Raw genomic sequence first — 13,994 nt, forward strand, 5'->3', positions numbered from 1 at the left:
TGTGGGAGGCAAGGCTCTAAGATACGGTCCTGATTTGTGTCATTTTTCTAAATAGCAGATTTGTTCTCCCTTAATTTGACAGGTGTTCTTAGTCTCTCCTCCTGTAGATTCTGTCCTTCGCCTCATGACAAGCCAATAGTTCTTGGTGGGGTTGCATGTCTCCTAGAGCCCCAGGAGCCCTGTCGTGTCGGGGGTAGTGGGGGGCAGGAGGGTGGGCAGAGATGGGTTGGGGGAGGGAGATTCAAAGAAAGAGTGAAAATATGGGTTTATATAAACCTATTTAAAGCAGTTTAGCAAAAGCTTTCTCGTTGAACAGCTTTAAGAACAATGTGAATGAAATCTTAGCAACTTGGTTAGTAATCTGAAAAGTCTATTAATGTATACTTGAAACTGTATAAAAATGCATTTGCCTCTTTATTTTAACACTGTGTAAAAGAACATTATGCATGTGAGTGGTTTGAGAATTAAATGGTTTAATACTCAGATTTGAATCTCCATCTTTTCTGTATATAGAGATTAATTGGTTTAAATTTTTTGGATGTTTTTAGTGTGATGGGAATACTGAGAATTCAAGCTGCTCCTGGCCTTTAAGGATTGTCTACCATCTTTCAAGATGGAGTGACATATCTCCCTCTTTCATGTTCTTGACCCAGATGTGGTCACTGGATACGGAACAATTGAAAGCATCATTTTACCAAATGCCCCAACAGCATCTCTATTCATTTCTCCTTTCCTTGTCTTCATTTCAGTTGCCAAAATCCATTCATAATTATGAGATAGGAGTAGTTGAATTTATTTTTACTTCTATTCACAATCCAAAATAGGAAGAGGCGCGAAGAATAAGAACAATTTAATTAACACAAGGGTTGGCTACTCTGCCCATGAAGATAATGGTGTTTAGAGCAACTTCCCTTATAAAAATCAGGAAGGGTCTGTTGGCCTTGAAGGTCACCCTGTTGGGGTTCAGTGAACGGCCAGCAATCACGATGGCAGTACTTGCTGCTGCTTCACTGCCTTCCTCATTTACCTGCAGGTCACATAGGAAACAAAAACTGCTACATTAGCTACCCCGCAGTTCATTATTGGCAGGTAGATCACCCATAGACATGGCAATTCCTCAAAATGCTACTTGTTTTCCAGTAGAAAATACACTTGGGTCAGATTGGGTTCCCTCTAGATCCTAGTTTTACTCATTCTTTCATCCAGTGAATGTAATGCACCTGTGTTCGTCCATGCCTTGTGCTAAGTACTAAGTGCAAGAATTCCATTCATGTAACCCTGAACCAGAAATCTAATATACACAAGTTTGTCACATTTCTGGCTGACACCATCGTACTTGGTGTACCATCGTACTTGTTTTGTACCTGCTGCTAAGAGAGATTTTGACTCAAGATCAGAACTCTATAGTTGAAATAGTTTCACACTTGGAGCATGAAGATCCCGAATGTAATTACCCCCAAGAGCCACCCAGGACCTAGGGCTCATGAAAAGAGGAGGATTCTCTGGCTGGATGAGATGAGTTTTTCTTGGAGTAATAGACTGAAACAGTGGTATTTGAACTTGACTGATAAGCAGAATCACCACAGGTCTAAAGGGAAACACTTTCAGAAAATGTTGCCTGGGGACCCAGAATATCACTAAAACTCTGCTTCTTAATGAAAGCACTTCAGATCCCTGAGCTTTGTGGAGCTAGTTAACAATGGTTTTTTCCTTACCCCCGCCCTCCTTCCCTCCTTTCCTCTTGCTCTTCCTCTCCCCTTCCTTCCTCACTTCCCCTCTATCTCCTCATATATCTATTTCATGCTCATTCTAGGACTAAATTTATGAGCAGACTGGAGCTTTTGCAAGTTCAGGATCCTTTTATTCAAATCAGATTCTGGTTTTCAATGGCTTTCAGGAGATCTACAGTCAGCTGGGGTCCTATTTATTACGGGTTTCCAAGGTTGTTGAGAAAAAAAAAAAAAACATTCCAAGAGCCATGGATGAATTTTGCATTATTGTTTAGTGGTCTTCAGTGGATAAAATGAATCCAGACCTGTGCTTCTTAATAATAACTCAAAGTCCTCAAGGAGGTCTGAGTTGGCTACTTCTCATTGGGGTCCTTACAAGAGGATTTTTAATGAGTTAAAATCCTGAGGACAACCTCTCTTGTGTCTTCTTCCTAAGTGTTCTTTCTTCCAAAAATCCATATGGAAGGGGATGTCTGCAGTGTCATTTTAACTTCCAAAACCGTTAATCCAGTACTCATGGAAAATTCCTTGCTCTGACCTTAACACGTTTAAGATAAATGCCACTACTCTTACTGTTGTACTATAGGCCATTGACATTTGTTGTCCTATGGATTATATCCCAACACTGAAGGTTTTGGCACCTGGCCTTTCTGTCCACCTCAACTCCTATTACTTGACCTAGATAATTAAAAAATTTTGGTAGAAGCCCATTCAGCACCCCCCCCCCCCCACCGCCACTGTTTTCATCTCATCAAACTCAGCATTCCTCCACTCCACTTAAGCAAACCAGTCCCGTGGCTATACCTTGAACTTGCCATCTCTTGGAACTGCTCTACCTTTGAAATTATAGTATCCTTTTCACAGACTATAACCTTCTGTTTTTTTAAGCTATTGCATTTCCTCACTCCTGTTAAAATTAATCTCACTTCCTCCTGTTCCCTGATCCCTCCACTTTCCTCTGAAGCAAACATTTCCCACTGGGTTTGGATCCTAAAACTAGATTCACTAGCACCATCCTCTGAAACCTTTGTCTTTGATGACACCCTTCTCTCTCTGTAATTTCCTCAATCCTATGAACTTCTCTAACACTGGCCATCTCCTTTCCTTCACAGCCTGGCTCCTCCAAAGAACAGGCTACACCAGTGGTTCCCAAATCTGGTTATGCGTCAAAATCCCCTGAGTAGTTTTGTAAGTGTACCGATTGTCAGGCCCCATCCCAGAATTTCCAAGTGTGAAACTTCCCTGGTGACTAATGCTATTGGACTGTAGTTTAGAATTTGCTTGAGATCCAGAAGTTCCACAGGCGGTTCATCGCTATCACTCTAACACAGGCTTCCATGTGCACAGGGAAGTCAGGGGAGCACTAGGTTAAGCAATATTCAACCGTTTTCTTCACTGTGGGACTTCCCTGACCTCAACACACCAGTGCGCATTGTTAATCTCCCAAGAAGAGGATATACATTTCTTTGACCACCTAACTTTTTTTTTCCTGCAGTATAGCCTAGTGCTCTGGTTCTCCAGAACACACTTTCGGACACTCACCAGCTCCCCTTTCTTACCATCCATTTGCTCTTCAACCATTACAATTAGGCATGTGCCCCCACTATTCCCTCCAAATCCCTCAGGGAAAGGTAAACCATGGTCACTTTTCTTTTTTTTTTTTTTTTTTTTTTTTGTCTTTTCATGACCAGCGCTCAGCCAGTGAGTGCACCGGCCATTCCTATGTGGGATCCGAACCCGCGGCGGGAGCGTCACTGCGCTCCCAAGCGCCGCACTCTCCCAGTGCGCCACAGGCTCGGCCCCATGGTCACTTTTCAATCTTACTAGACATTTTCCATTTTCTTAAAACTGCACCCTGGGTTTCCATGACCCCATACTCTCCTGGTTTCTCCTCCTCCTCCTCCTCCTCTGCGTTCCTTCTCAGTGGCCTTTGCTCACTCCTTTTCCTGTGTTGCCCTCCCCTAAATGTTTGAGTTCCTGCTTAACCTACTGCAGGAGAGGTAGTGGGAGTGAGGGTAGAACAATCAGACCACAAGGGTTTCAGGGGACAGCTATATTGTCGCAGGCCTCCTGAAGGAGAGGGCTACAGATTTGGGATTTGAGGGGCATTGGAAACATGCCTTTTACCACAGTTGTGTCCTATTGTTCATCCACAAGAGCTGGTGGAGGAAGAACTCCAAAGTGATATTAATGCATTGAACAATAAAGTGGCAGAAAAGCAGCATGGGAAAAGAGCAAAGGGAGGTGGACTTACCTCAAGAAAAGCCTTATGGAATGCACTAGAGACATAGAGGTCATCGTGGCCTCCTGCAACAATACCTGGAAGGAAGACCAGAGAAGGCTCTGTGAGACGGGATAAAGTTGACTTCAACCCACAGACAGGAATTCAGTTTGAACTAAGAGGTCCTTTGGGGCTCTTTTGAAAAGTAGGGAGAAATGCCAGACTCTAACCTAATAATACGCCCACAATGAATATGTGTTAAAAACAATAAAGTACTTTGGGCTTCTTCAGCCTGGCTCTTTTGAATTTAATCTCATGCTTCAGCTTTTTGGGGGTGGAGGGAGGGCAGGACTCTGTTCTTAAAGAAAAACTCACTCCATCTAATAGGAATGTCATTCTTTCCAGTCTTGGCAACATTTTGAAGAGAGGGATTGGTTTTCAGAACTAGTTTAAAGACAGCTTGGTAAAGATAAATTCAATTACCTAACATTTTAAACTTCTTTTTAAGAAGTTTTTTTTTTTTTTTTTTAATAAAAAGATGACTGGTAAGGGGATCTTAACCCTTGACTTGGTGTTATCAGCACCACGCTCTCCCAGGTGAGCCACAGGCCGGCCCTAAAGAAGATATTTTAATGCCTTTTTCTTTTTTCTATTTTTTGGCAGCTGGCCTACACAGGGATCTGAACTTTTGACCTTGGTGTTATAACATGATGCTCTCCCAGTTGAGTTAATCAGCCAGCCCTTAATGCCTATTTTTAAAGGACGGTGGACTAAAGGAACCACACCGACTGCACACCATCACTGAAGTATCACTCTGGGAAAAGGTTGGCTCTGTCTGTCCAAGTAACCTTAAGAAAAGCATGTGAGCCCTTTGACATGTCAGGTAAAGGGCTATTACATGTCAGCTAGCCTGTTCTGTGGGACCCGGATGTCCCCAGCTCTTATTATCTGTCTCTTTGCTCTGAATTCCAATGTCTTTTCTAATTCTTCTCTATCAGATGCAAACTCATTGGGGGTCGGGGCTGGCTGGGCCTATGGAGATCCAAGAGCAAACTCCCCCTTTTACAGAAAAGGAAACTGAGTCCTCAAGAGGCAAAGGGTCCACAAGTCAGCAGTAGATCTGGGATCAGAAGTGTCTTTTCTATTCTCTCTCCAACTCTTCCACTTTTGGTCAGATTACCTTGAGGGCAGAGAGAGAAGGAAATCCCTACTGTACTAACCTGGGAGTTTAGACTTTTCACGGCTGAACAGATCAGTAAGGCCCATCTCTTGCAGCTGTTCCTTCAAACTGAAGCCGTCCTCAACGCGGAAGCGGGGCATGTGGACCACCAGCACCGTCTCCTCCAGCTCATCCAGCCACTCCTGCAGCAGCTCTGAGGTGAGCTCCTGCTCCACCTTGGCTAGGCTCTTCTCAGGCTTGGGCAGAACGAGCACCATGGTGATGTCGTCACCCTTGAAGGGCAACTCGAGCACCTGGGTGCCTTCTGCCACCCTCCGGTAGCGGAACTTGCCTTCCTGGAACATCATAGAGACCAAGCACGACTCCCCATCAGTCTTGAAGAACGGCTCTTTCCTTGTGTTCTCGGGGCTGAACTTTGACTTCCACAGGCCCTGGAAGAAGATGCCAGGTGGAGGAATCACAAAGCAAGCCAAACACAAACGTCCGTGGGAGAATATTCATCGGCATGGGGCATATTGTTACTTTAACTGTAATTATTAGGAAAAGAGACTGGAGGGTTAATAATGACTCTGTCAGAGTGATGGAATTATTAGTGGGTTTTTTCTGTGTACTCTTCTGTATTTCCCTGATTTTCAGCAGTGACTATTACTTTTATAATCAGAAAAAATAAAAACTAAAACCAAGAACAACCTACAAGCCTCTCTGCAAGTCTCTTCTTGAGTTTAAATCTAATTGCCTTTTGCTGCCTGCCTCCCTCCAGCCTCTTTTTCCAGGGCCAGCCACCAAAGTTCTGGGCTCTGCCCCTGACAATAAAGGCCAGACACAGATAACAATCGCAGAGGGCCTGTGGAAGCCCTGCCAGGCAGAGGGGGAGGCCCACCTGACTTCCTGGTCAAAGTGGGAGGGACCCTGAGATATAACACATGCCTTTGAAAATTAGTATTCCTTATCCCCTTTCTAGCTCTTTGGTTTTGGAACAAGTCGTTTAACTCTTCTGAGTGGTGGTTTCTCATCTGTAAAATTAGGAGCTGGTGGTAGCTGATATTTATAGAATGCTTTCTGTGTGCCAGGACTGCTCTAAGCATTTTACATGCATTAATTTATTACCATTGTATAAATGCAGAAATTGGGGCATAGAAAGGTCTGAGGTAACTCACCCGAGTTTACACACTCATAAATGAACAAGTCAGGATTTATTTATTTATTTATTTTTTTAAAGATGACCTGTAAGGGGATCTTAACCCTTGACTTGGTGTTGTCAGCACCACACTCGGCCAGTGAGCTAACCGGCCATCCCTATACAGGGATCCGAACCCATGGCCTTGGTGTTATCAGCACCGCACTCTCCCAAGTGAGCCACAGTCCGGCCCTGCAAGTCAGGATTTAAAACTTAGTAATCTGAGTAGCCCAAGATCTCAGTCATTACAAGGCAAAGAGGGCTAATAAATGTCAAATTGTTCTGTACGCTATAAGGGCAACACACATGGTGAAAATGCAATCTACTCTGTTCTTGGGGACAGGGAAACCCCAAGAGACAGAGTGATTGGCAACAGCAGTGACTGGCTAAATCCTGGCCACGTGGGAGAGAAGAATGCATGCAGAACACATCCCAGGACGGGCAAAATGTGCCACAGTTCCACCGGCCTTAAACTGGTGGTCCCCCTGGTATCAGTGATCTGTTTATTCCCACCACCCTCTCCCTTCTGCCCAAATGTAATCAAAGTGGGATAGTCTATAGGACTCTTGACTCTCTGAAGAAGACAAGGTCATCTGCATGGTCAAATAACAGGGCCTCTGGTGGGCCTGAGGTGAGCCTGGCACCTGGAAGTTTAGAAGCTTCAGGCAAGGGGAATTTGAGTCACTGTAAAAGCTACTCCTGATGATGGGGGAAATCTTATCACTGAAGACTCCGTCAAAATGACTCTGTCATTTGTTCCAGATTTCAAAACAGAGTTAACTGGACAGCAGAAACTGTCACATACACAGGTTCATGAGTTTATCACCACGCACATCTTGCAGCTGGGCACGCTGGGTCTGTGAGTGTGCACAGTCTGCCCCAGGCCTGCCCCACGGACCTCATCCCATCAGCCATGTCCCTCCAGGTTCTGGGCTCTCAGCAAATTTGTATGTCTGTCCAGACCACACACGACCATCTTTCAGAAAAGATCTACCTATACATGCCCAGTGGTGTGAAAGGGGGTGAGATGAAGAGCAAGAGGAAGTCCCTGGGGACTCTCCAGGCCATTTTGAGTACCTTGAAGTAAATGGTGTTCACCAGCACCAGAACAGTCAAATCATTGATGGCTCCGTGGGGAACGACGTCAGTGATGCGGCCTTCAGTCTTATTGGACACCCATGTGTTGATGGTCAGTCTGGACTGCTCTGCATTTCCCTGAGGAGAACAGGAAACAGATCTACCCACCCGTGCTCTTCCACCGGCTTCTCCATTCCCCATGCGGCATTTCACGCGCTCATTGTCCCTCTGCCCTTCCCCACCATTTGGTGATTTCAATTTTATTTGACAGTGTTAACTGTTTAAATTAAATAAGGTGTCTTGTAGGACTGGCATCTCCAGAATACCCTTTGGTATGTATTTGAACTTGGTGGATAAAATGAAGAACGGCCTATTTATACAACTTTTTCAGAGCAGCCCCTACAGTTTCAGCCATGGATACCGCTGCTTTCTGAGGTGTCAGGAATGAGCATTTCGGGGCTTGTGACGTGTGTGCAGCCCTCCAGCATCTCCAGCGGGCACAGCAGTGTGCACTGGATGCTGTTTCTCCACCTCCTCAGCCTCTGAGTGGAGAGGACGAACTCCAAGGTTAAGGATGACATCTGCGACTCACCTTGAAGTTCAGGGGCTGCAGCTTGGCTCCATACACCACCTCACTGATATCCTGGTAGGTCTCATTGAAGGTGAGGGATTTTTCTCCAAAAAGGCGGTTGGCTGATACCAACGTGGAAGATTTGTTAGCTTTTCGAAAGAGTCGGCAGTTCAGTTTGGCAAAGAAGAAGTGGATCTGATCAGATGTTTTCTCAGAGATGGTATCAAACTTAAAGACCTGTAGAAGCCAAAAGGGAATGGCGATGGGTGTGGGAGGGCAGCCGGCTAACGTGGGTGACAGGCGCCACTAGCCCTGACCAGCAGCCACCTCAGCTGGGCACGCCCTCAAGCACAGCACCGGGCATAGCACAGACGCCCAGCTCATGCTCTTTAGATGAACAAGTGGATAAAAGAAGAAAGGGTAGGAAGGACAAAGGGAAAAGAAAGCCAGAGAGACGGGAAGGCCGCCTAAAGTCTCTAACGGGCTCTGGACCAACATACAGATGTTTTCTTGCTGCAATGGGAGAAGTCCTCTTGGTGATTCTGGACAGAGAGGGGAATCAGGACAGCGTCACTCCTTATGACAAACACTTGTATAGCATCTACTGAGGCCAGCTGCTCTTGGGGGCTCCAGGATACTGGTGGTGGCAGGGATGAGAAAGGAAAAGAGTGATTCCATCAGCGAGAGATGAAACAAACCCACAACCAGAGTCTCAGGGTTAAAAGGACTTAAAGGTCACCCATGCCAGTCATAGCCTTAGACACTGTAATCCCCCAACCCCCAGCTTCACCATCACCAAGGCAAAATGGTGACCCTCCCTTCCACGCTCTCTCCTCAGGCGACCAAAGGCCGTTAGGTTGTGTCTGTTCTCTGCCTTCCATTTCCCGATTTTGTTCCAGTATGCACTTTTTCTTTTCGCCAAAAAAAAATTATGCTTTTGACCAGAAGCTTAATGCTGAGTTTCTCTTTTCTCCAGAGAGATATGGTCCCACCCCACTTTTCCTACACATGGCATCTTGTGCTGGAAGCTCATATAGAGAGGAGGACCCAAAGGATGTGCTTGGTTTGGAAACAGTGTTTTGTTTCTGTTCTTCTTATAAAAAGGGTCACATTTAAGATCTCACTCAGAGACAGAGACATGGGTACTATGAAAGTGCTTTGAGACCAATAGCAATGTGTACATAGATTACAGATGGGCCCGGAGAAGGCAGTACTATGTGTCCCAAGAGTTTCTGCAGCTACAGATTCTTTTGTGGAGTGAAGGCTTGGGTTAACTCATCACCCAGGGCTAAACAAGGTGATATAGTTCAGTGGAAATTGACCACTGGAGTAGAGGGAAACCCTCCTAAGATCCACAGACTTTAGTGTCTGGGATTCAGATCAATGCTGTGTACCATGCTGAAGGGACTCGTACCTCCCTATTATCTTTGCTTCCAAAATGTGATCCAACCCGAAGAAAGCCAGCCAAGCACCTAAGCCAAGGGTAGATTAGGGATCTAGTGTTTCCATCCATGACTTACTTCTGCTTCCCACCCACAAAAAAGGGGAAGAAACAGTCACTGATCTGAAATTATCAAATCTTCCCAAAGCCAGAAAATGGCTTCTTTTGGCTTCCCTGGAGCCCAGATCTCAATATATGGTCCTGGAATCTTTACCCACAAGAGCCCATATGCCTGAGCCACCCCCAACCCCCCCAGGTCAGGAACTGGGAAATCTATACGTCCCAGCACATTGCATGGCACACAGGAGGTGCTGAATAAATGCGCATATAAATGATCAAATGAATGAATAGCATATAAATAAAAGAATGACTAAAAAGAGAAGTTGGAAGAGACATAGGCCTTCCCCCATTTTAAGGTAGCTCAAAAGAGGAAACTCAGATTTACAAAGCAGACATCCAAGTAGTAACTTCATGCCTTATATTTTTTAGAAGTTGATTTTCAAAGGGAACTATAACACATGAAGTAGTGATTCAAAGGGAATCATATTGAGCTTCCCTAGTGACCTGTATGTAGTGTTGGTTGAGGAGTCAAAAAATGCTCCAAGCAAGAGGGCTAGGCAGAAGGACTTTGGATTTTACCTCCATCAGCTGCTTGAGGGTGTCGTTACAGGCACCCAGCTTGGTCATAGCAAAAGCCGTGGAGATACTCAGGGGCGACAGGAAAATGTTTTCAGTGTAATTTTTGGAGTCTGCCAGATGCTGATAGAACGTGGTGGCAAAACGAGAATTGGCCTTGGACAGTTCCCAGACCCGTGGGTTGGTGGCCTCAGGGATCTTCTGCTCTGAGCCCTCGACTTCAGTTGCCTTCTTCTCTGGGGAGCGGTAAATGCACATGGGATTCATGGGAAAGTCCCGCGGCTTGGCTATGCAGATGTCCTCCACAGGGCTCCCATGACAGGTCGCACAGCCCCAGAGGCCAATGAGCAGCAAGGAGAGAAGGCATACCTTCCTACAAGAGGACAGAGCGCTGAGTTAAGCTAGGCAGGGAGACCACCTATCCCCACTGCCCACCATGGACTTGCCCCAGTAAAGCACAGGATTCCAGCCCACCTGGCACGGCCAGGAGGGGGACCAGAGCCTTTGAACCAAGTACAAGGGCCCAGGACAAATTCAGTCCTGGACTACTTGCATGTGGAGAGTCCCACTTGCCTGGACATAGTCAAGTTGGGAGTAGAATCAGCTATTGAATTAACTGATGTTTATTAGAAGTATTGTGTGCTCAAGGCCCCATGCTGGGGGAAACAGAGAATGCAAAGCTCCCTGTCAGTGAGAGGAACACGCACAGACGAAAAACAGGCAGGGAACTCTAGTGCCCAGTGAAGAGTTAGAGCAGCAGGGGGAGCCACTACAGATGCTGTGTAGGGAAGGCCGCCTACATGGATGGAATTTAACCTGGATCTTAGAGGATGGAAAGAATTTTGACTGAGGCAGCAGAGTGATTCCAGCAATACAAGAGGGGTAAGAGGGAATGAATGGAGCAAAGGCAATACCCGTGTGCTGGAGACTCTCAGATCTCTAGCTCCAGCCCTAACCCTTCCACTGAGCACCAGACTGAGTGTGTTTGCTACACAATTCCACCTGGAAGGCCTGCAAGTTTCTTAGTGAAATATGACCAAACTGACCTCACAATTCTTGCCCACACACGTGCTTTTCCTTCTCTGTCCTCCAGCTCAGCGAATGGGAGCCCGGCGAGCCCTGGCATCCAGTCCAGAAACCCAGAAACCCCCTGGATTCCCCCCGTCTCACCTTCCTCACTTAGACCCCAGATTTGATCAGTTCTGCTTCCTTGCTCTCTCACTGGTTATTGCCACCTTAGTTCAGGCCCTCATCCTTTTTTCATGTCTGAATTCTTTTTTCTTTTGGCAGCTGGCTGGTATGCGGATCGGTCTGGAATTTTTAATAGCTTCCAACAAAATGAGATGATAGTGAGTTTGACAACAGATAGGAGAACTGGGACACCCGATGAAGCAAACCAAGAGATGAATTCTCTTGTAATATTTTTGTAGATAAGACCGGGTGAGCCAGGGGTTTCCTCCAGCTGGTTTGGGGTCCCTGGGTCCAGAGAAGGGAGTCTGTATGTGGGTACTGAATCTACTCAGTTTTCTCCTGGTAGAAAAAGACGGGCACGCAGCACAGAAAAGATTCACAGGGGCAAGCATGGGGCCGACCGGAAGCTGGGGGCAGCCAGGGGCACTTGTCGTCTTGTGTGTTCTGAGGCAGCCCTTTCAGGACCAGAGGCGCAGAGTGGGAGAGAAGTGGGGCGACCGAGGAGACACAGAGGGCAGAGTGAAGAGGCTGGGGAGAGAGAGGACCTGCCATTCGTCTCCCCATCCCGATTGCCTCCTACCTCCCCTTTTGGCCCTCGGCTACATTTGGATATACACGTGGAGGCTGAGGGGGCCCTGGGATCTCCGTTAAGCACAGAGAAAACCAAGATGGTGGAGCCAGCACCCCTCTTCTAGCCTGTGACAACCCAGATCAAGAAAGGAATGCGGGGGTGTCGAGGGGGCGGGAGTCTCACTGTGAGAAAAGGGAACAGGGCTTCGGCCCTAGAGTCAAGAGTCACTGGTATCTTGGGTGCGGGCAGGGGGACAGCTGAGTGGAAGGAGGAGTATGAAGGGCGTTGGGAGGGCCTCGGAGGTTAAGTTTGCCCTCTTTTCCGGTACATGGCGGGCCCTGGTAACTCCCCTTGGAGTGTCCCCTGGACTGCTGTGAGTGCCGGCGCTCTGCACGGCTTCTCTACCCAAGGGAAGACATCCCCCTTCCCCTTTCTCTTGGGCTAAGAAGCTAAGGTGTGGCTCAGGCAAAGGCCTTATCCCACGAGACGAGTAGGAGGGAGAGCGCTCAAAATGACAGGTCTTTGACTGTAACCACCAAGGAGAGAGAGGGCCTGGTCTTCTCAAGGGGCCGGGGATCATCCTCACGAGTCCTTCAGGGGTCAGAAAACCCAGTGCGGGCATGCAAAGGGAAAGGTCACCCTCTTACCTTTCTCCAGCAGCGACAGTTCCTCTCCCATTGGAATACATGGTCGCTGATCTTGCACAGGGCTGGGCACGGCGAGATCGTGCAGTCTGAAGCAATCCCTCTGAAAACTGCTGCTTTCTTCTAAATCGGACAGAGGTTCCAGAAACCAGGGTGGGGGAGGGAGCTGGTCAGGAGGGGAGGACTGAGGGCAAAGGCTGATGACCTCTTCCCGGGTTAAGCAAAGTGCAGAGTGCAGCATTGTTTAGTTAGGAGAGAAGATTTAAAGTTCATTCAGACCTAGGGAGAGCAAGGCCCACCTGTCTTGCCCCCACACCCGCACTCTTCTCTTCACCTGTACAGAAAAGGAAAAGGAGAACGTGTTCATGAATTCGAACTTGGTTAGAAAATACCTGACTGAAGAGAACTTTGCCTACAGGAATTTTTTTTTTCTGGTTAACCAAATCAAGAGGTACAAACAGGTGGCTATCACTAGCCAAGTTGAATGTCCAGAAACTTCTAGCCCTCTATCTGTTTAGTACAATACCCGCTTTCTCATAATTTTTTTCTATGGAGAGAAAGAGGGAATACTGATCAGAGAGGAAGAAGTAGCAGCTGCTACCTCCAGGCTTCTGAGAGCCGAGGTGTCTGACCCAGATCAGGACACACGTGATTACAGCCATTCCCTACTCGGCCTGAAGGGAGCAAAGCAGGGCACTAGAGCAGAGGCCTCGGGGTGCATGAGCTGGTTGGGAGGTACTTAGCAAAATTCTATCAGAGGTTCAGGACCTAGATTGTGGGGCAGGTAAAAAAAAAAACACATACATGCAACTGCTGAAATACTTCTTTAAAGAGCACACAAACCAAAATATATTTGTGCATATTGTTATTTTTACTAGTTATTTGGGAGATTAAGTACATTTAAGCTAATGGGGATAAAAGGCAGGTTTATTTATATTTCCCTCTTCCTAAATAGTCAAAAAACAACATGTAAGGATTTCCATGACAGTGTTCACAGGATACGTACATATGCCGCCTTCTGTGTGATCAAGGACTCCTTGAAACTGTTGTTGCAGTCACAGGAATTTTAGAGAGTTCTTCACTCATTAGAAAGGAAATTCCCCTCTGGACTGCAGCTGTGTCTAAGTTCTTGGCTGATTCAGACTCTGGACAATTCAAGGCCCCCTCGTGTACAGTGTGAACAGCTGTCAGGACCTGTCCCAAAGGGCCCCAGAAGCTCAGAGACTTATCATCACCCTAGATTAAAGACAATTGAAAAGTCTCCTATTCAACCACTTGTGTTCAACAAACACACGAGGGATACCTGCACCAGCAGGCACTGTTCTAGGGGCTGGGGATTCCTTTCAGGGGAGATACGCAGCAATCACATAATCAATACACAAAAAATAAATATGTAACATGTCAGTCAGACGATAGTAAGGGCCATGGGGAAAACAAAGCAGGGCAAAGGGATAGAAAGTGATTGGAGGGGGTGGGGAGGGTACCATTTGAGAGAAGGTGGTAGGAAAAGCCTCCCTAATGAATTGGCATTAAAAGAAGCCAGAATGAAACAAAA

General features: G+C 46.6%; 1 protein-coding gene across 2 annotated transcripts; it reads right to left on the reverse strand.

Annotated features, from left to right (window-relative positions):
• Nucleotides 1-850: 850 nt before the first annotated feature.
• Nucleotides 851-12,483, reverse strand: SERPINC1 (serpin family C member 1). 2 transcript variants are annotated; one of them, XM_063106405.1, is made up of 7 exons: nt 12,443-12,483; nt 10,037-10,406; nt 7,978-8,193; nt 7,386-7,523; nt 5,172-5,562; nt 3,985-4,049; nt 851-1,027 (listed from the first exon to the last, which is right to left on the reverse strand). In XM_063106405.1, exons 1-7 carry the CDS (start codon nt 12,481-12,483, stop codon nt 851-853), a joined length of 1,398 nt encoding a protein of 465 aa, XP_062962475.1. The 2 variants fall into 2 exon arrangements, with proteins under 2 accessions (XP_062962475.1, XP_062962476.1); XM_063106406.1 differs by lacking the exon at nt 12,443-12,483 and adding an exon at nt 11,652-11,705 and having other exon boundaries at nt 10,037-10,402.
• Between the last annotated feature and the right edge of the window lie 1,511 nt (nt 12,484-13,994).

The sequence above is a fragment of the Cynocephalus volans genome, chromosome 8 (assembly GCF_027409185.1).
Source record: "Cynocephalus volans isolate mCynVol1 chromosome 8, mCynVol1.pri, whole genome shotgun sequence".
NCBI lineage: Eukaryota > Metazoa > Chordata > Mammalia > Dermoptera > Cynocephalidae > Cynocephalus > Cynocephalus volans.

Bases quoted from the DNA above. Each gene is read 5' to 3' on its own strand.
- SERPINC1 (XM_063106405.1), bottom strand. From the start codon at position 12,483: ATGTATTCCAATGGGAGAGGAACTGTCGCTGCTGGAGAAAG. The intron at 10,407-12,442 runs GTAAGAGGGTGA...GTCCTCTTGTAG, and splicing joins ACTGTCGCTGCTGGAGAAAG to GAAGGTATGCCTTCTCTCCT. The intron at 8,194-10,036 runs GTAAAATCCAAA...TGGCTTCTACAG, and splicing joins CCCTCAAGCAGCTGATGGAG to GTCTTTAAGTTTGATACCAT.